This window comes from Nelumbo nucifera, chromosome 1, assembly GCF_055504915.1.
Source record: "Nelumbo nucifera cultivar China Antique chromosome 1, China Antique-T2T, whole genome shotgun sequence".
NCBI classification, from domain to species: domain Eukaryota; kingdom Viridiplantae; phylum Streptophyta; class Magnoliopsida; order Proteales; family Nelumbonaceae; genus Nelumbo; species Nelumbo nucifera.
In genome coordinates this window covers 205,149,308-205,171,479 of record NC_142649.1, presented here as the reverse complement: position 1 = coordinate 205,171,479, position 22,172 = coordinate 205,149,308, and the positions used below count along the sequence as shown (strand labels likewise).

The window sequence follows — 22,172 nt, the reverse complement described above, 5'->3', positions numbered from 1 at the left end:
CAAGGGTGAAACTTTGGTGGGAGGAGGATCAAGTGGAGTTTAGGTGGAAGGTCTATAGATTTTATAAGAAGCTACAAAGGCTGAAAGCCAAGATTAAGGATTGGAATAGGGAAGTGTTTGGAAGATTAGAAGAAAGGAGAAATTGGATTGCTCACAGATTAGAACAACTAGATGGTCTTGAAGAGGATAGAAGAATAAGGGCGGAAGAGAGGGCAGAGAGATGGAGGCTCAAGCAAGAATTGGAGGAGATTTTGAGAAAAGAGGAGATTGGAGGCAAAAATCAAGATGTAGGTGGTTAAAGGAAGGAGACGAGTACACTAGTTTTTTCCATTTGTTGGCCAACGGAAGAAAGAGAAAGAATTTTATATCCCAATTGGAGTGGGACGGACAAGTTTTAAATAGGGAAGATGACATAGCAGAAGCCTTGGTGTTTGAGGATCTTTTGGCGGATCTAGAAAAACCTTTTGAGACCCAAGAAATAAAAAGAGCAATTTTCTCTATGGAAAGGTCTAAAGCACCCGGTCCAGACGGTTTCACAATGGCCTTCTATCAAGATTGTTGGGAGATTATTAGTGTTGATGATCTTTTGGAAGTGTTTGCTGAATTTTTTGAGAGAGGCAAGTTCAACTTTGGAGCCAATGCAACCTTTGTTGCTTTAATCCCCAAGAAGCCAGAAGCGTCCCACCCGAAAGACTATCGACCTATAAGCCTGGTGGGAAGCTTGTATAAAATCATTTCCAAGGTGCTTGATCTCTCCAAACCAAGGTGCCTTCATTTTTGGAAGAAAATAATAGATCAAATCCTCATTGCAAATGAATACAAGGGCCGGAAAAAGGAGAAAGGCATGGTTTGTAAGCTTGATCTTGAGAAAGCCTATGATTTGGTGGACTGGGAGTTTCTTCTAGAAGTTTTGAGGCGTAGAAGCTTTGGGGTGAGGTGGTGTAAATGGATAAAGGGATGTATCTCCTCTGTCATTATTCCATCTTGGTTAATGGGGTAGCTAGGGACTTTTTCCAAGCTAAGAGGGGTCTTAGACAAGGGGATCCCCTTTCCCCCTTCCTTTCCACCCTAGAAGCTGATGTCGTAAGTGTTTTAATTGCTAGTGATGATTCTAATAATTTGATCAGAGGTTGGAGAATTGGGAGGGACGTAGTGGTGGTTACTCATCTTCAATTTGCAGATGATATTATTGTTTTTTGTGGAGGGGAGCAAGAGGAGTTAATCAATTTGAAGAGGTTGGTAAATCAATTTGAAAAGGCCTCTAATCTCAAAATTAATTGGGGAAAGAGCTGTGTGATAGGGGTTAATAAATTGGAAGAGGTAGGAATCCTTGCTAGAGTTTTGGGATGTGAAGCTGGTGATTGGCCATTAGAGTATCTAGGATTACCTTTAGGAGGGAATCCAAAGTCAGAAAGCTTCTGGTACCTAGTTTTGGAAAGATTCTCAAAGAGGCTAACAGGATGGAAGAGAAATTACATCTCTCTGGGAGGAAGAAATACCCTAATAAAATCAACTTTGGCAAACCTACCAATTTACTTCCTTTCTACCTTCAAGATCCCCACTAGTGCAGCTTTTAAACTGGAGAAATTAATGAGGGATTTCTTATGGGAACCAGGGGATACAAAGAAAGATCACTTGGTGAAGTGGGAGGTGGTCTCTAGAAGTAGAGATAGTGGAGGGTTGGGTATAGGAAACATAAAGCTAAGGAATACAGCCTTGTTGGGAAAGTGGTTATGGAGACTACCTCTGGAACAGGACAACTTGTGGCACAAAGTGATAGTGAGTATACACGGGGTGGCAGAAAACAGGTGGGATATTGGTCTTGACCCTAGGGCATCCCGATCATCTCCTTGGAAAGCTATCCATGGCGTTTTACCCTCATTTCTTCCGTTTATCAGACTTGATGCTCGTGTAGGGAATAAAGTTCGATTCTAGGAAGATGTCTGGTTTGGGGGTGTCTCCCTCAAGGATAGATTCCCGTCTATTTACTCTCTTTCGTTGAATGAAGAAAAAACCATTTCCTCTGTCTATCTGAAAGGTAACTCTTGGGATTTGGGTTTGAGGAGGGGGTTGACGGAGTCCAAAATGGGTATGGTTGATGATCTGATTGCCCTTCTTAATAGTTTGTTCCTTGATCAGTCTTGCTTGGATAGTAGAGTTTGGTCAGCCTCTCCTTTTGGGTTTTTCACTAGTGCCTCTTTTTATAATGCTCTTCTCCATTCATCTAACTTGACAGGAACCTTCCCAACAAAGGAGGTTTGGTGTAACCTTGTACCCCCAAAAATAAGGGCCTTTTGCTGGGAGGTAGTACTCCAGAAAATCAACACCTTAGATATGCTGCAAAAAAGAAGGCCAAACTATTGCCTTTCACCCCCCATGTGTAGCCTCTGCTTGGCCTGTGGCGAGACCACTACACATTTATATCCTGTCCTTTTGTAGCCTTTGTTTGGAATTGGTTTTCCTCTCTTTGGATGCAGGTGGACCCCTCCTTCGGATGTAGTAAGACTCTTTGATCCGAACTTCTTTAGACCTCCAAAGAAGAAGGGGAGAGCAATGTGGAGAGCAGCAAGAGCAGCTGTTTTGTGGTCAATCTGGGAAGAAAGAAACAATAGGATCTTCCGGGGTTCTGAAAGATCTAAGGAGCAAATTATTGACTGCATATCTACCAAGGCCATTCATTGGCTTAAAGCATCCCCTTTATTTAAAGATTATTCAACTGATGATTTGTTTAGAGGATGGTACATTGTGGCAAACTCTTCCTCATTGAGGTTTGTGTTAAAGGAGCAATGGATCCTCCTGCACATCAATGGGTGAAGCTGAACTTTGATGGGAGTTCCTTAGGAAACCCGGGTCCCTCTGGGGTGGAGGATCTTTCAGAGACAGGGAGGGCAGACTGGTTGTATTGTATTCAGGTCTGATAGGTGATGGAGACTCCTTGAGAGCAGAGATTATGGCCTTGCTACAAGGTCTAAGACTGGCGAAACAATGGGGCTTACACCAGATTGAGGTAGAAGGGGACTCTAAACTATTAATTGGGTGGTTTCAGCCCCATAACTTGGGGGCCTGGGTACATCGACAATTCATGAGGGAAATAAACTGCTTAGATAGGGAGGTTGGGGCACTGTTCAAGTGGACAAGGAGGTCAGCGAATGGACTAGCCGACACCCTTGCAAAGCAAGGAACTTTCAGGGAAAACTTGTTTTGGGCTGTTCTGTAATCAGAAAATACTTTTCTTGGGGTAAACACCCTTGACTGGGTGGTGACAATGTATTCTCTTAAAATGTCTAATGAAAGTTACCGTTTCTGATAAAAAAAAGTGTCATGAAAACAATACCACATTTTTAGGGTTCCCTTTAAACATCTAGGAACCGGACCGGCATTGGGTGATGGCCTTTTGGCCTTTAAGCATGCATTACACATCTAAATAAAGTATTCCTAATCAAATGTATTCTTTTAACCTTTTTTACAAAAAAAAAGTATTCTTTCATGAAGTGAAAAAGTCAAGCAAGGAGCCAATCCCATTTATAAGTTGTTTTAACATGAAGTCCAATAAAAACCAAGCTGGTTCTTCTTTAGTTGTAATCTTTGGAAATTCATCATCGTAGAAAACATGAGAGTTGACACCTAGGCATAGTGTTGTAAGACTTGGACTGGACCGGATGGTTGGATTGGTCAACCCAGATCAGAAGGCATTTCGGTTTTTAAATGTCCTGGTTTTCAAGTTTTGAAAAAATGGTAGAACTGGTCAAACCCAGCAGAACCATTGAAAACTGGTCGGGTTTCAACAACCCATCCAGTTTTCATGACCTACCCAGGTCACTAATTCACTGGAAACATGAATGCTTGTTCACTCACAATTAGTTAAATAGCTAGTCAAAAATGAATTTGACCTTTGAGTTCTCCTCTACTTATGTATTCCCACAGCTTTTTCTTCGAATTCCCTTGGGTGGTTATACTAATACAAGTTGAACATAAAGAACCCAATAAATGCACTTTACAAATTTAGACATATTTATAGTAAGGGCGAATATATGGTTGGGCTGGAAGAAAATTCTCCACCTTCATTTGAATCTTTTACTGTATAGTTACACTTGTTAATCCATTCTGAAGCCTCTGATTCTGCCATGCTCTGAACTCTGAAGGATTCTCTTGTTTGTCGATAGCCTCAGACCAATCAACGAATATTGATTAATACATAATTGATTGAACATTACTTGAAAAGGCCTCTTCTGTTCAGAAGCGAAATGTTCTAGATGTTAGTGGAAATTCTTTCTCCCATTGGACTAGGGGTGGCAAATGGCTGGGTTGGGTTGGGTGTGGGTTGAGTACCATTCCATCCATATTGACCCACTAATCTACAATGTTAGTGGGTCATAACACACTTGACCCTCAGTGGAAAGGGGTAAGGTTTCATAAGAAGTTGAGTAGATTGAGGGGGAACTTAAGACAATGGAATAGGGACCTTTTTGGGAGAATAGAGGAACAAAAATCCAATCCAATGACCCAAATAGAAGACCTGGATGAGAAGGAATCTCAACGAACCATGAATACTTAGGAAAGAGAATTAAGGTGGAGGTTGAAAAAGGAATCAGAGGAGGTTCTTTTGCGAGAGGAGATATCTTGGAGGCAGAAATCTACGCATAAATGGATAAAGGAAGGTGACAGGAATACCAAATTTTTTCATGAGATGGCCAATGGAAGAAGGAAAAACTTGGTGACTAAACTTGAAGTGGGTGGTGTGGAGTTGGACTCTCAAGAGGAAATAGCCAATTGTTTTGTAACGCACTTCAAATCTATGTTAAGGAAACCTCTAGCTAGTCGAGTGGAGTTGGCTGGGTTGGATTGGCCTACATTGTCTGAATAGATGAAATTGTGGTTGGAAAGGAGTTTTGAGGAGGAAGAAATCCGACAAGGAATTTTTTCAATGGATAGATCTAAGGTAGCAGGGCCAGATGGCTTTACTATGGCTTTCTTTCAAGACTGTTAGAACATAATTAAAGGAGACTTGCTAGAAGTTTTCAAAGAATTTGAGGAACAGCCTGTCATTAGCCGTGGAGTAAATGCCACTTTCCTAGCCCTGATCCCTAAGAAGAAAGAGGCCAAACATCCCAAAGACTTTAGGCCAATCAGCTTGGTAACAAGCATCTCTAAGATACTGGCAAAGGTCTTATCTTTGAGGATCAAAAAGGCTCTTCCCCCCATCATAAGTCAGGCTCAAGGTGCTTTTGTTCATGGTAGACAAATAGTTGACCAAATTTTAATAGCAAATGAAAGTGTGGAAGAGATGATAAGATTGGGTAGGCAAGGTTTTGTTTGCAAATTGGATCTTGAAAAGGCCTACGATTTAGTGGATTGGAGTTTTTTGCTTAGAAAGTGTGGTTTTGGGGATAAATGGTGCAAGTGGATAGGTGGTTGCCTGACGTCTTGCCATTACTCAGTTTTAGTAAAGGGAGTAGTAAAGGATTTTTTCCCTGCATGTAGGGGCTTGAGACAAGGTGATCCATTGTCCCCTTTCCGTTTCACATTGGTTGTTGATGTTTTTAGTAGACTTTTGTCAAAATTAGACAGGGTTGGATTGATAAGAGGATGGAGATAAGGAAGAAATCAAGTTTCTGTTACCCACCTTCAGTTTGCAGATGATATCATAATCTTTTGTGAGGGATGAGATTTGTTGAGGGCAAGGAATCTGAGGAATCTAATAATCCTCTTCGAGAGTGTCTCAAACCTGAAAATAAATCTTGAGAAGAGTTGTGTGGTGGGGCTAAATTTGGAGGGAAGGGAGTTGGTGTCTATTGCTGCCTGCTTAGAGTGCCCTATTTCTGCTTGGCCCTTGACGTATCTAGGACTTCCCTTAGGTGCAAATCCCAAGGAAAGTAGGTTTTGGATCCCGGTGGTAGAGAAGTTTGAAAAAAAGGCTAGTGACCTGGAAAAGGAACTCTCTCTCTTGGGGTAGAATAACTTTGATTAGGGCCATACTTGCAAACTTACCCATCTACTTTTTGTATGTTTTTGGGATACCTATTAGGGAAGCCAAGAAGATGGAAAAGTTGATGAGGGATTTTTTGTGGGGAACTAGGTGCAGAGATAAAGGATCATTTGATTAGATGGGAGGTGGTGAGTCGAAGCAAGGAACAAGGGGAAGGGGGCTTAGGGTTAGGGAACCTAGTAAATAAGAATGAAGCTCTTTTGGGCAAGTGGTTATGGAGGTGGCCTCTAGAAAGAGAGAGATTGTGGCATGAGGTGGTGGCTAGTATCCATGGTTGTTCTGAATCTGGTTGGGATGCCGGGGTATCTCAATGGGCCACACTCACCACACCTTGGAAGGTGTTTTTTGGCATCCACCCAAAATTTATCAAGTTTGTAAGGTATGATGTCTGCAATGGTAATTTTGTGCTTTTTTGGGAAGATGTTTGGGTGGGCAACCAACCGTTAAAAGACTTTTATTTCTCTCTTTTTTCTATTTCCCTCTATAAAAGGAGCCTGTTTTGAGGTTTCTTTCTCCCCCCATTTTCTCATTGTCTCTTATTTGGGATTTTGGTTTCCGTAGAGGGTTGAGGGATGAGGAATCAGTTTTTGCCTTTGAGCTCTTACTTTTACTTGATTCTGTTTGTTTGGACCCTCCTAAACCAGTTAGAAGAATTTGGTCTTTGACCTCGAGTGGCTCCTTCTCTTGTTCTTCCTTCTTTAAGTCCCTTTGCTCTTCTCCTCCCCCTTTGTTGTTCCCAGTTAAAGAAGTCTGGTCAAGGTCAATTCCACCTAAAATTGTTGGTTTTTGTTGAGAAGTGTATTATGGTAAAATTAATACTGTGGATATGAAGCGAAAAATTAATACTATAGACAATGTACAAAAAAAGAGACCTTATTCATGCTTGTCCCCCAATTGGTTCATTTTATGTAAAGTGCAGAATGAGGACTGTTATCACCTACTGATTTCTTGCTCTTTTACAGTAAATATTTGGAATTGGATTTTTATACTGTTTGGGTACAGGTGGAACCTGCCTCCTGAAGTAAATCTGCTTTTTGATTCGTCTTTTTTTGGTTGGCCAACAAAGAGAGGGAAAGTAATGTGGAAATGTATCAGGGCAGCCCTCTTATGGACCATTTGAGGGGAAAGAAATGCTAGAATTTCCAGGAGAAGGAGATAAGCATTGCTGAAATAAAGGATTGTATACTGACAAGGGCAATCCTTTGGGTAAAAACTACTGATCTCTTTGCGGATTACTCTAGTGATGATCTTTGAAGGAGTTGGGCAGCAGTGGCCTCCACATCATCCAGGAAAAATAGAACACAAGCAAGTTGGTTACCCCCTCCGGAAGGAGTTGAAAAGTTGAACTTTGATGGGAGCAGTCAAGGCAATCCAGGACCTTTGGGTATAGGAGGGATCTCGAAGAATAAGGATGGCAGCATTCTGTCTTTATTCTCAGGTCCAGTGGGTTATGGAGACTCTATAAGGGCTGAGATATTAGCTGTGGTACAAGACTACAAATTTCCAACCAACTTGGAGTGACTAATTTGATAGTTGAAGGAGACTCTAAGGTGGTAGTGGGATGAATGTTGGACCCAGAAACTGTTGTTTGGGGATATAGGGACATCATCAAAAAAGTCAAATGGCTTATGAGAGTCATGTTAGTTAGCTTTCAGTGGGTTAGTAGATCGGCAACTGCTTTGGCAAATTCTTTAACTAAACAAGGGGCTTCAAGGGATTCTCTGTTTTTGGCTAATTTGTAACTACAATTTGAAAAGAGTTGGGTTTGGAACCACCTTTAATGGGAGGTAACACCTCGTGCCTCCTCTTAGGGTGCTTCATGCTTGTACTATTTCTATCTCTATTTAATAAAATACCATTCATTTATCAAAAAAATAAAAACACACCTGACCCTCACCCACCCATATTGACCCATCCGAACTCTGAATATTTAAAATTATATAAATCATCTATAATGAGAAAAAAGTTTTGGGTATCAGATAAAAAAGTAGAAATTGAATAAATACATAAAATGATAACAATTTAAACAAAATATGCTTCAGTTAAAAAACATACATACATACATACATACATACATAAATAAATAAATTACCAAAAAGTAGAATTAAAATATATTAAATGATACAAATAGAAAAAAGACAAAATGATAAAAATAAATATATATATTTCAAGTAAACATCAGAAATTGCATAAAAATGCCTAAAATGATAAAATTTCAAAAATTATATATTTCAACTAAAAAAGCAAAAATTGCAGAAAATAATAAAAAAAATTGAAGAAAACCTACAGTTCAGAAAAAAGAAAAAATTGCAGTAAAACAAAGAAAATGATAAAAATTTAATATATATTACACCAAAAAAACAGAAAAAATGATACAATTAGCTGATTTGAGTGTCCCTTGTAATTGCATAAAAACTGATCAAATCAACTGTTGTTCAATGTTATATTGCATTCCAAAATTGCAAAAAATACAAAGAATGATAAAATAAAAAAAACGAAGGCCGCTTGATGTGTATTATAGGCAGAAGAAGAAATAGTAGAAGGAAACAGAGTTTAAATGCTTGAATAGAAGGGAGTGGAGAAAAGCCCACCTGATGTGTATGATCAAAGATGGAGCAAATATTCCTCACATTGCTTGAAGTTTATGCTTTGGGAAAAAGGAAATAGAGCCGTTGGAAAGAAGAAAATTGTGTTGATCGTTGGTGAAGAACAGGCTTTGAACATCAGTTCTTGTCACTGGTGAATACGAGACTTTGAACCTCAATCATCGCCATCTCCCTACTCCTTGGGTTGTGGTGAGAAATACCTGAAGCTTTGATTCGAAGACAATGGCAGATGTGAAGTTTTTGGCAATGAAGGTTGCTTCAATGACAGACGTGACGATCAAGAAGAGGACTAGAGGGGAAGACAACTTCAAACAGATTGAACCCTAAATCAACCATCAAGAAGGGGATTGGAGGGGAAAGGAAACTTCAAACAGATTGAACACTAACTCAACCCAAGTTCCTCATGACCCAGCAGGTACCCTTGACCCTATCCACCCTGACCTTTTTCCCCTTATCCTAATGGATCACTCGACCTATATTCACCCTTTATTCAAATGGGTGTTCCAAGTTGGTGAGTCAAATGGGTTGGGGCCAAAATTGCTAGCCCTACATTGGACCATTTGAATTTATATGCATCAGGATCCTGATTCATGGATCTCTTGGTTCAAGAAATAACTCTTATTCAAATTTGATAAATGGAGCCAGAAACTTGTACGATCTTTTTTTTTTCCTTTTATATTGGAAACAGTAACTTCATTAATACAACTTGAGAATAACTTTCTAGAGTTAAGTACAGCTGTCAACCCCTAAACAGGTGTTGAGCCCCCAGTAATCTTTCTTACAAAACTGCCCAGAACATTCTCTCCCTCACAGTCCCTTGTTTAGCCAACATGTCAGCTAAACCATTAGCTGATCTCCTTGTCCATTTGAAGCATGCACCAATCTCCCTTGTTGTGTTTGAGGATCTCCCTTATGGGCTGTCTATAAATCCAGGTCCCCAACTTGGTGTAACCCCAATTGGATAAGGGAAAATCCTCAGCCTCCAGATTTGCTATATGCCAGTCAGCAAAGCGAGCTTGTACTTGATTGACCAGGAGAAAGAAAGTAGGAAGAATCCACCAAAACCCTGTATCAAAAAAAGAAAGAAAGAAGTGCAGGTAAGCAAATGCTGGACACTTTTGTTGATTAGAAGGGTTCACCTGTAAGGTGTTTATAGATTTATTTCGAGAGAGAAGTAAAAATGTTGATCATGGATATGAGGATCTATCATCACAGTTTGGATTGATGAGTGGGGAGGGTAAATTTTGATGTAACTGGAAGTTAATTGTTACTTGTTAGGGGTCTTGTGACGTTGTGTTCTACTGAGTGGAGGTTTCTTCTGATGATCTTTCTGTCTCTGATGGCCAATGAGTGGTTGTATCTATATTATTTTCTTATATGAAGTTTGTGTCTGTCTTCTCATTTTATTTGCTTTGGGTTTTAAGTTTAAGTTTAGGTTGCTGTGCTGAGTTGAAGCTTCAGAGTTGTAGTGTTGGTGTTGTGATAATTTCATGGTTTAGGCCTGTTTTTGTTTTGGCTTTTGAATTGTGCTCTGCACTGTGGGTGGGAGGTTGGTCAAATTGTTGGAGTATAGTGCTTGTATACTAGTATACTTGTATTTTCTCTTTTTTAATAAAATTTTCTTTTATCTAGAAAAACTGATTATTTCATATTTTCACACATGAAGCTGAATTTATCTCTAGGTTCCCGTACATTAATGATTCTATTTTAGTTGGCAAAGGGATGCTTGTACGGGCGGGGATTGTGGGATGGCCAAGAAATGATAGCAGGGGGGGGGGTCATGGAATACCAGTACATTGTGAGGGATATTAGATACGTGGCTAGTGGTATGGTAACCTCCTTTCAGAAAATAGGTTGGCTGATATAATGGCTAAACAAGGGGTGAACATGGATTGCACACTTTTAGGGACAATTGTAAGGTGATGCTAGCCTATAATTTAGGGATCTCTAGCTCCCACAAACCTAACTTGTAATTGCTTTTGAAATTCTATTGTTTCTTCTTGACATGATGAAAGTAAGAGTCTAATTATGAATACCAAAAAGCTATCATACGTATAAAACTGATAACTAATTGGTCCGTAACATCCACTTGGTAACCATTCGACTGGTTTAAGTTCACGTTCACGTGGATTTTTGATTGGTTAAAGTTTTTCAGGTATCATTCCTTTCTGGTATCACAGATTGAGTCTTGATACCTATGAGAGTAGCCATCCAAACAAATGTTTTAACATTGGGAGGAGATAGCCATTGCCAAATGGCAAGATAAGTTGAACAATAATTGAAGACAAAGAAACAATTAAAACTTAAATAGGCAGAGAGCATCAGAGCAATGAAAATAAAACTTGAATAAGACAATTGAAAAAAGAGCCATATGGAATGGGATTCAATTTGTTAAAGCTATTGGAGTTGGCTTTGGTTTTGCTAGATTTTTTTTTCAAGTGCTCATTGCTAATGTTGCATGCAGGGTGTACCTGTTGATGTGAACCATGGTTTCAGCGTTGATTTTGTTTGGAAAAGTACAAGTTTTGATCGGATGCAGGGTGCAATGAAAACTTTTGCAGTGGATGAAACAAGTGTTAGTGGGTGGGTGCCTAGTATTGGTTCTCTATTCCATGTACTTTCTATGGATTACAGTGTACCTCAAGAATCTTTGGTTATAATATATTGGTTTTTGTTCAATTTTTGCCTCTTCTGAGTTTATTCATGTTTTCCTATTTCATAGTTCTTTATTTTGTGAATCTTTGTTGACCTCCATGTAAGGTGGCACCTTATTATTTTTGAGGTAAGACTGGTATGATTCTTGTTATTCGCCTTAACTATGGACATTGTTATTTTCCTATTTCTAGAGCAGGTAGGTTTGGGATAATCAAAGGGATGAGGATCAGGAATTCTTGAACCTAATTGTTATTTTCCTATTTCCAGATGATGTATACCATTTTTTTGGGTAAAGATAGGGGAAGAGGAAGTCAAAGTGGCATATGAATTTCTTGAACCTAATTGCAGATAGATTTTAAAGAAACTTGTACCTTGGGAAAAAATACACTACTCTGTTTTGTGTTCACTGTTTTGAATCAGTTGATCAATTACCTGATTTCTGGGTCCATTTCACCCTGAACCATTTACCTGCAACAAAACTGTTGACTCGGTCTATCAGTCAATGACCCAATGGCATGACTGATTGAACCTCATAACCATTTGGCATTGTTAGTGGTATATTTAGAAGTTCTAATGGAATGATAGTATGGAGATCCAACAAGGGCAGAACTCATGGCAATGGTACATGGATTAAGGTTGGCCAGAACACTCAATTACAAATATATCATTGTTGAGAGTTATTTAAGGTTGTATGTTATAGTGGGTTGGCTTAGATATGTTAGGAAATGAACTTGGAAGTATAGGTACTACATGAGGGAGATTAGACACTCGGAAGATAAACCGAGCACCGCCTTCCATTGGACACCTTGGAGGGCTAGCACAGTGGCAGATGCTTTTTTGCTGGACAAGGAATACAGAGAACTGGTTGTTTTGGGGAGAGATGAATACAGGGAACTGATTGTAAAGGAATCTAGCCTACAAGAAATGGGTGTTTGCCACAATCATGATGTATTATGTTTTTTAAAACCTCTAATAACATGTTTTTTTCACTGATTGAAGAAAATAGCAATATCTTTATTTGTAATGAAGTCTTAATAGAATCCATCTTCTGATTATGCTGTGGCACTGAATATCATCACTTGAAAATCTACTAATGATTTCTCTCATGCAGGTACATATATCATCACTTGCTAGGTCATGAAGTTGAGGCTCAGGTGGTTCGTAATACACTACCTCGTCGTTTTGGTGCACCAGGCCTTCCAGAACTTAATGCATCTCAGGCATGTCCATTATGTTCATTTGACTATGTACTTGACTATTATTGCTTGTGATATTGCATATTTTCTTTATTAAAATCTAGTTACTAGTTCAAAAAGATGCTCTGGATTTTCAAGAGACAAAATCTTAGATAGTTCCTCAACAAGAGAGTATGACTTACTGGAACCATTTTGGGTGTGGGTGTAGGATATATGTTTCATAGAAGATTCCACATTCTTTAGGGACTTGAGTTGATACAATTGTGGGGCCTCTAAAAATGATTGTGGAGTTTTCGGGGATTAATAACAAGTTACAAGTAGGGGTGTAAACGGAGTGAATTCAAATCAATTCTGACCACATTTAAATTCGACTCCAATTAAGCAAAAGGCTATTTGAATTTGATTCAATATTTAACGGAGTTTTAAATGACAATCTGAAATCAATTTCATGTGATTGATCGAATACCAAATTTGAATCAAATTCAATTAACTGTGATAAAGGCTAGAGTTTGGGATTCAAGTCAGATTAACTTACCTCTGTGCTGTTACAGCTGTAAAGTTCAAGAGACTCTTTGCTTCTCTCAATGGAGGAAAACTATATGTTTCTCAAGTGAATGCTTTGTAGCTCGGTAACGTTGATAATGCTATGTGATATGGAAGGGAGATTTGAAGTGGGACGAAGAGAAAAACACTTAACCCTTTGCTATCTTACATCTGTTCTGTTGCCAAGGATGGAAGGTGATGTTGGCATCAATGGGAGAAGTTAAAAGCCACAACAGATGCAGTCACTGGTGAGAGCCAACATGGCAAGAAAGCATGGAAGAAAAATGGGGGATTAGGGGCCGAGGGAGGGATTCCTCGCATCTGTAACACCAGTAAACTCTTCACAGCCACATGCATGCCCACCACCTCAAACATTTCAAAATTTCAATGTTGACGAGGACTATCCCTTATTCGATGGCTTGCTTGCTTTTTCCAAGCCTCAGCTGGGGGATCCATTGGTGATACTGTTAAGTTAAACCGTGGGGATGCAGATTGCTTTGAATTAGGCAGGTGGGTTGTATCCTGCAGAGAATAGTGAGGCTTAACTGAGGGATGAAAATGGAGAAGGTACAAGGAGAGAGATTCCTGTTTACCCAAAAGGTATGGGTTACTTAAGACATTAAGTGACCATCAGATCTTTAGAGGAAAAGTTGGCATGTACGAAGACCAAATATGAAAAAACAAGATAAAAAAGAAGACTGACAACTAATAAAGTAATAATGATTATAAATTTTTATTGATTATATATGTGTGTGTGTGTGTGTGTATATATATATATATATATATATACAATCGGTTGAATACTTATTGAATCAAATTGACTCATATTTGAATTTTATTTGATTATGCTGAATCTCGAATTCATATTTGAATTTTATCGTCTACACTCCTAGTTACTACTTACTAGCTATAATGGATTCCTGACATGTTCATTTTCTTAGTGTTGTAAGACTCAAACTGGGACCGCCCGTTGAATCATGAAACCCAAATAATAAGCAGCTCTTTTTAATATAACATTTTCTTTTGAATAGTTCCCATTTTGTATTTTTTATATCTTTTAAGTATTGATGCATATTGGAGTTCCTTTGTTGGCCTGGGGTTGCCCTTGGCACCTTTGTGTTATCCTAGGAATTTTTATTCATTCCATACCATTTTAATATAGAAACTTTTGATTGTCACTGTTATTTCTTTTCTATTTGTGGGAGAACTTGTATTTGTTGGTGGCTCAAGATGTTGAAGTGACATTGTGCATTAGACAAAGCCAACTCTGTTGTTTACTGCAGATGTTATATACTCTTCAAGGAATTATTTGGAGCCTCTATTGATAAACTCAACTTTTCATCTTAACATTAAATAAATTTCAGTGTATATGCTGCTCCCTTTCAACATTAAGTAACTTCCACTTTGTGTGTTACACTTGGTCCATACATCATTGTTTCTGTATTCGTATCAGTATTACCTTTCACTTGACCTCTTCGCCCATGCTGTGCATACCCATATATTCCTTCCAGGTGCAAAATGTTAGTGGTTCTTTTTTTCTCCTATATGAAATATTCACTGATTCTTCTTCATTTTTCCATTTCTAGATTGTTTTGCAGATCTCCTCTTTTAGAAGTAATTTATTTGGAAATTCCTAACTTTCATCATGTACTTGCAGGTTTTTGCTGTAAAGAGTGTACTACAGAAACCAATTAGTTTAATACAAGGGCCTCCTGGCACAGGAAAAACTGTTACTTCCGCAGCTATTGTATACCACATGGCTAAACAAGGACAAGGGCAGGTAATTGAATTTACTTGCATGTTCCTTCTTCCCGCCTCCCTTTCCCCCCAACAATTACTTGTGCCTTTGTTTATTTGCACTTTATGATTGTTGATTTTACTTAACTATCCAGGTGTTGGTTTGCGCTCCAAGTAATGTTGCTGTAGATCAACTTGCTGAAAAGATCAGTGCAACTGGGTTGAAGGTAAATATGATCAATAACAATCAATTTTCAACAACTATCAATATGGTAGGTTAATACCGAGAGTGGCTGTTCTGCAGACTTCCTAGTCAAAGCTGGCTTACTTTATGACATTAGCTGTTACCTACTTTCCATAAATATAATAAGCCATAAATGTGATGATAGAAATACTTCATGGTCATATCTAGAGCAGCAATATTTAGATTACTTTGTTCTTTGTACATGGACCAAATGGACATTAGTTGAAGTTTACTTCTCTTTCATAATTTTATGACAATAGTGAGAAAAGCACCTCTGTCTTTCTAATTCTATTTCACAGGCAACTTTTTCTTGCACTTAATACTACAGTGATGGAGGGAAAAGACTTGTCTCTTGTTGCAAGTACAGATGTATAAAAGCCTTGCCATATTGTCCCCCCTTTTTATTTTTTCCTGTTAGTTTTTCACCGACTCATCAGACCAATCCTGTTCACATTAGTCTTCATTACATGACTATTTTTTTGGGTTCCTGGATGGTGGATGGTCCAAAGAGGCACTGCAAAACCTGGTTCCCTTGCCTGCAAATCTGGATTTAAGTTTTTATGTTTATACGAAATTTTCTTTAGGACAAGGTTTGGAATTTGTTCAAAGCTATTCTGGCAACCTGGTAATAATTCCTTGTGTAATCCAGTCCTGTTGTTTATTGGCATTTTAGTTATATTGGTAAATGTGGTTTAGTTGGAAAATTATTCCTAGATCTTCTATGGTTAATTTCCCCCTTCAATTACTTGTTGAGAGAGGTAGTAATTTGATATTAATTAAATAGTTAATAAATTTAATTTATATTGAATTAGAGGTGAACAAGGGTGTTAACGAGGTGGATTAATAGGTACCAGCTCTCCCTGACTCATTATGGATGGGTTTGTTATACCCCTAATTGGGTTAGGGCTAGGGTTGGGTTCAAAACCACCATACCAAATATATTTCAAATGGTTTTTTATTAGGCTTTTCGTTTCTCCCTTCATATTCTTCTTGTAGGTTGTGATTGAGTTAAATTTATCATATTCTTTTATTGGTAGTGTTGGATTTTCCTGCTATTTGATTGAAAGGATTTATTCTCTGAATGCAACCTTGTGGTAAATATTCTGCCAAGATCAAGTACTTTATGTGTTTTTAACTGGATGTTGCCTGTTTATGTATTTTTTTTTGTTTAAGCATTTATTTGGTCTTCTTTTTTCACTGATCTATGTTATCCCCTTACTTTTCAGGTTGTCAGGCTTTGTGCTAAATCGAGGGAAGCTGTAAGCTCTCCTGTTGAGCATTTAACTTTGCACTATCAGGTCTGTGATTGATTTGCACATTCAGTCATAATATGATGAATGTTTTGGTTGTGATTAGCATTATAGGCTTCCCATACTAACATAAGTCTTGTGACTACAGGTCCAACATCTTGATACATCTGAAAAGAGCGAACTTCATAAGCTGCAGCAACTCAAGGATGAACAAGGTACAGCTTTTTTAGTTAGCTTCTGTGGCCCACTGTTAATTGTAGGCATATCTGTTAAATTTGTATGCCATTGCCTTTTTTGTATTTTGTAGCTTAGGAATTTACTTTGGTTGTGAATGGAATAGATTTCTCTTTGAGAGCATGCCCTGGTGTTTTGCTTATACTTTCCCCCAAAATAGGGTTTTTTAACATTTTATGGATTAGATGCATATGTGCAGGGTAAATTAGTTCTCTTTGAGAACACTACCAAGGATTTTGCTAGTACTCTTTTTTTTTGGATACTTCATGGATTAAATAGAAGCATGCATACCATGGTCCAAAGTTATGTTGAGGGAAATCAGAGAGGCCAAAGTTCAAAAGTCTAGTTGTTAAACTGCTGTATGATTAACAGTTGTTTGTGTTTTAACTGTTTTTCCCTTTGTTTTCTATTTCCTTTTCACAGGGGAGCTATCTAGCAGTGATGAGAAGAAGTACAAAGCCTTGAAAAGGGCAACTGAGAGGGAAATATCCCAGAGTGCTGATGTCATCTGTTGTACATGTGTTGGAGCTGGGGATCCTCGATTAGCAAATTTTAGATTCCGCCAGGTTGATAACTTTGACTTGCATGAACATATGAAAACATATCAATGTGCAATTCCATGTTTCTACAGTCGTGGAAAGTCAGAGTCTTGGCTGAGGAGTTGAACATAAGTTATGATTGCATTCCAAGATCTGCCAATCACCAAGCAAGTGGGCTTGCCATAGGAGGTGTCATGTCAATAGGGCTTCCTTGCATCGAGGTGTAATCCCTTGAGGGGAAATGTAAGATAAAATGGGTGGCTAGTCAGATTAGGTCAACCTTGGGATGCAAGATGTTCATTGTACATGGCTACACGCCAGTTTTTCTTTTTTATCAATAACATTGTTAACATTGTCATGTTTCTATAGTTGGTTCATGGAATCTTTTCTGCTTTCAGGTTCTTATTGATGAGTCTACCCAGGCAACAGAGCCCGAATGTCTCATTCCTTTAGTGCTTGGAGTGAAACAGGTAGTTGCTGATCCAACATGCCTTATCCTGAAATTCCTTTATCACTTAAGCTATCTAATGATATTTCTTTTTAAACTAGGTTGTTCTTGTTGGAGACCATTGTCAACTTGGTCCAGTCATCATGTGCAAGAAGGCAGCTCGTGCAGGATTAGCTCAATCCCTCTTTGAGCGTCTTGTGCTTCTTGGTGTGAAACCATTTAGATTGCAGGTAAGATTGCTCTTTTATTCATGTATTGTCTGGTTTTATGTTCATGGGTTTCCTTCTCATCTTTCTGATTGGAGTGATGTGGCAATTTTCTGGGATTGTTTTTTCTTCATGTTCCTGGGATTGTTTCCCGTACTTCTAGCTTAGGCCATAGTTGTTAAGGCATCTAGGCAATAGTGGAGTACCCAGTCATCTAGGTGGGACATAGACTTTGCCTAGGTGATAGAATTTTACAATGAAGAAAAAACTAAGTTCTAGGTTAGTTCTTAATAATACAAGACAATCAGCATTCATATAAATTGAAAAAACAGTAAAGCTTTTTACTAAGAAAATTATCCTCCCAAAAAATAGCAAATAATCATATCTAAAATACAATATCTTATTAACTCAATTAATTCCATTATTTCAAATGCAATAATATGACATGATAAATATTTAATAGATCAATTGCATGTCAAATAATAATTAGCAACTGAAGAAGGGGAATTTAGGCAAATGCCATCTATGTTTATCTACTCATGCCAGCGTGTCAGAAATGGGTTTGGATTTATTATTGTTAATAAATGCTATCTAAAATCAATTTCTTCTAATACAAATTGCTTGTAAGATTGATCTTAAAGTCAACTGAATTGGTTTAACTTAATGAGATTTTATGCCATCAGGGTTACTTGTTCATGTCCTTTCTCCCCAATGTTCTTCCTTGTATGAACTGTAGACTAGCTTTACTCATATGTTTAATAACATAGATATTGTGAATGGTAAATATTTATTGTAATAACTTTTTTCTGTAATATGTTGGGCATTTCTAGAGTTGCATGATGCATTTTCCTTCTATTAGTTACACTACACTTACACCAATCCTCCCCGCTTTTTTTTCCCTGCTTTCTGTCCCTTCCTCCATCTGTCTTTTTAGAATTGTATTTATGATGCGACTCTTAATACCAGAACAATTTTTACTGTCAGTTCTAATTTTACTCTCAATTGTAGGTGCAATACCGTATGCATCCATCCCTTTCAGAGTTTCCTTCTAACAGCTTCTATGAAGGTACACTTCAAAATGGAGTGACCATCAATGAAAGGCAATCGTCAGGGATTGATTTTCCTTGGCCTGTGCCAAATCGTCCCATGTTCTTTTATGTTCAGGTAGTTTATAAATTGTATCCCGATGTTTCTTAAAATTCTAGTTTCCGATTGTTACTTGTTGTAGTAATTATTAGTGTTTCTTGTTTATTTTATACTTGACACACAGATGGGACAAGAGGAGATAAGTGCAAGTGGAACTTCATACTTAAATAGGACTGAGGCTGCAAATGTTGAAAAAATTGTTACTACTTTCTTGAGGAGTGGTGTTGTTCCTAGCCAGGTATCTTGTTGTCTTTTGAACTTGGGTTTTAACTTTGTGAAGATTTTTGCTATGCTTCTCATAAAATTCTTCTTGAAAAGAGTGGAGTTGAAGTACCTGATTTTTAGTTTAAATAATTTCAGATGGAATTTCAAAATTCCTTGATTTTTAACTTTGTGAACTTCTTTGGATAGTTTTGATTAATTTTCAGTTTTTTTTTTCCAACATTTATAGATTGGAGTTATAACACCATATGAAGGGCAGCGAGCCTATATAGTGAACTATATGTCAAGGAATGGTGCTCTCAGACAGCAGCTTTACAAGGAAATTGAGGTTAATTCTAGAAATTATTATCGCTTGAAGCCTGGTTTTCATTTAATAGTTATTCGTTGCTTCAACATATTTCTTTGTTCTTGTTAGGTTGCTAGTGTGGATTCCTTTCAGGGAAGAGAGAAAGATTATATTATTTTGTCCTGTGTTAGGAGTAATGAGCATCAGGTGGGTCCCTGCGTTCTTTCATTATACTTCAGACTTTTAAATAACACTAATTGCTATAGTGGTTTTATAATTTCTATGTAGTTTTTAGAAATTGTCAAAAAACTTTATTTTCCAAAATTTGTTCATGTGTGAGTGATCATTAGATTTTTCTGAGCTTGTGTTGGAGAAGGGCTCCACAGACTGGAACAAGTCTATGTAATATCAGAAATACATGATGTTGGTGAAAAGATTGTTAATCTCGGTCAGTCTATGTTGTTAATATAAATATATTGGATTATATGCTATTTTTGCTTAATAAACCTTAGATGATTCCACTAGAATGTCAGCATATATGATTGGTAAAAATGAAATTCAGATCAGCATATATTTTTTTACTAGATGAAAGTTCAGATTAAAAAGGTATGGAGAAAAAGAAGAGAAATATAGTGGTCAAACACCTGCTGTTTGTATAATACCTCCTGATTTGAATTTCAAGTTTCTGAGGGAAGGAGGGAGTCTCTTGTTTTTCATTATAACCTAATTTTCTTTATTTATTTTTTTTATTGGGGAGGGGGGTGGGTTCAATCGTGCTCTCTTGACGTCTGTTGATGCCCTCTATATCCTTAATTTATAGTTCATAGCACATTAAGAATGAGTTTCGTAAGACATGTGGCAGTTGTATGCAAGTTTGTACACAATTAAACATGCCAGAATTGTTAGAGCATTTACTTTTGAATAGTGTTTTCAACCTTTTGTTGACCTGGCCAGTCAATTAAAGATTTTAACATAGCCAATAGCATGTGAACTAGGATAGCTGAAGAACCGTTAAACCATTTGATCCATTTACTGGGAGATGGGTTAGATATTGATTAACTTATAGACATTTAGAGAATTAACTCAATGTGCACTGAGAGAGTCAAACATTTCTGATATTCCTGTACAGAATTTAAATGGTCTTGAATCATTAAATTAGAATTATTTGCCTTTTCAAGGAATTATGTTAACCCACAAGTCATAGTTTTCAAGGTGCCAAGGTGAGGCTAGGTGAAAGGGGACACCTTGTCACCTAGGCGGGTGCCTAGGCAAGTATAGAAAATCAACATATTCACGAGAAGAAAAAAAATAAAGAAAATAAAATAAAAATATATATAGGGTTGAATCCCGATTTTTGTTATAGGAAAAGAAGAAAAGGAAAGGTGGAAGAAGAAGAAGAAAAATATGAAGAAAAAGAAAGAAAAGGTGGAAGAACAAAATGTATTGATTAGACAAAATTTTAAGTTCTTCCTTACCTATTGGTTCAAGTTTTGGAGTCTTTGAGGGTTCAATACAGCAGTTAGCTATGTTTGTGTTGATTAAACCCTGACAAATAAGAAAATAATAAAAAGAAATTAGTATATAAATACACAAAATGAATATTTTATTTTAATATTGTCTATTTTATAATTATAATCTCAAAAAATTAGGAATACAAAAGTATTATATAACACAAATACAAAACTGCTTGGCGAATATGGGGCGTCTTGTCGCCTAGGCGTCACCTTGACAACTATGCTACAAGTGTTCTCTTTCTTCAGTTTCACTGTTAGACATGTTGATAGACAGTGTTAGAGTATTGGAATGTGGACTTTAATGTAAGCACTTGTAAACTAAGGGTCAACCAGTTTTTAATAGGTTAATAGGAAGTGTTTATTTAGGACCATGGTTGTCAAGCTGTCTAGGCAACATGACAGTTGAGCACCTTAGTCACCTAACTGGGTGCTTAGGTGATGCCTGGGTGATAACGCTTTTATAAAAAAAAAAAACTATATCTTAGGGTGTTTCTCTAGTTTTATATTCCAATCAGCATGCATATTAATTTAAAAAAAATAGTAGTTCTGTTTATTATGAGCATTAAGTTTCCTCTCAAAACTTGGCAAATTATCATATCTATAAAACAGTATTTATTTACTACCAAAGAAATGCTAGACAGCATTCCAGCTCCCATCATCTTATGCTCCAGCCCATATTAATAATTGGACCATATCGAGTGTTCAGAAGCTTCCTTGTTGCCCCCTCCATTCTCTTAAAAGAAATCCCCCCAATCTCTCCGTAGCTTAACAATTTAGACATTACCCAAGGAGATACCTATACATTCCCTTCCCCATATGGGATAATCAGAGCCATACCTTCAGTTAAGAGTGTCAATGAACTGGGTTTGGGTTAGCCCCCAGCCGATTTATAACCAATTTGAATGGATTGAAAGAAATTAAAGCCAGAATTAAGGAGTGGAATATTTAGCCCCCAGCTGATTCATAACCAAATCGAATGGGTTGAAGGGAATTAAAGCCAGAATTAAGGAATGGAATTAAAGCCAAAATATTCAGCACTTGGACGCAAACGAAGCTTTGGGGACCTTTGAAGAGAGGGATAAGGAGGAGAGATGGACTTGTTACTTAAAGAATAAATAAGCTAGAGACAGAATTCAAGAAACACTTGGCCTAAGGAGTAGAAAAAATTTTATTTCAAAATTGGTGGTGGATGGATTATCCCTGATCCGTCATAGTGAGATTGCCCAAGCTTTTGTGGATCATTTTAAAGCTAGTTTTAGGAGGCCTTTGGATAAAAGAGTGTGGGTTGATGGTCTAGAGTGGGATAAATTACTAGAAGATTCTATGAAGTGGTTGGAAAGAAGCTTTGAGCTGGAGGAGA

General features: G+C 37.6%; 1 protein-coding gene across 3 annotated transcripts in view; it reads left to right on the top strand.

Moving 5' to 3' along the window:
* LOC104609870 (regulator of nonsense transcripts 1 homolog) overlaps positions 1-22,172 on the top strand; it is a 48,773-nt gene that overhangs the window by 12,355 nt on the left and 14,246 nt on the right. For all 3 annotated transcript variants that reach the window (XR_016080974.1, XM_010276285.3, XM_010276286.3), the window contains exons 8-20: positions 11,057-11,175; positions 12,359-12,467; positions 14,644-14,766; positions 14,879-14,950; positions 16,194-16,265; positions 16,366-16,432; positions 16,875-17,017; positions 17,389-17,460; positions 17,540-17,668; positions 18,653-18,808; positions 18,915-19,028; positions 19,242-19,340; positions 19,428-19,505. Coding sequence is in view for 2 of the 3 variants with exons in the window: in XM_010276285.3 (XP_010274587.1) it covers positions 11,057-11,175; positions 12,359-12,467; positions 14,644-14,766; positions 14,879-14,950; positions 16,194-16,265; positions 16,366-16,432; positions 16,875-17,017; positions 17,389-17,460; positions 17,540-17,668; positions 18,653-18,808; positions 18,915-19,028; positions 19,242-19,340; positions 19,428-19,505 (1,353 nt within the window). In the remaining variant the exon portion in view is untranslated. The remainder of the gene's footprint in view (positions 1-11,056; positions 11,176-12,358; positions 12,468-14,643; positions 14,767-14,878; positions 14,951-16,193; positions 16,266-16,365; positions 16,433-16,874; positions 17,018-17,388; positions 17,461-17,539; positions 17,669-18,652; positions 18,809-18,914; positions 19,029-19,241; positions 19,341-19,427; positions 19,506-22,172) is intronic.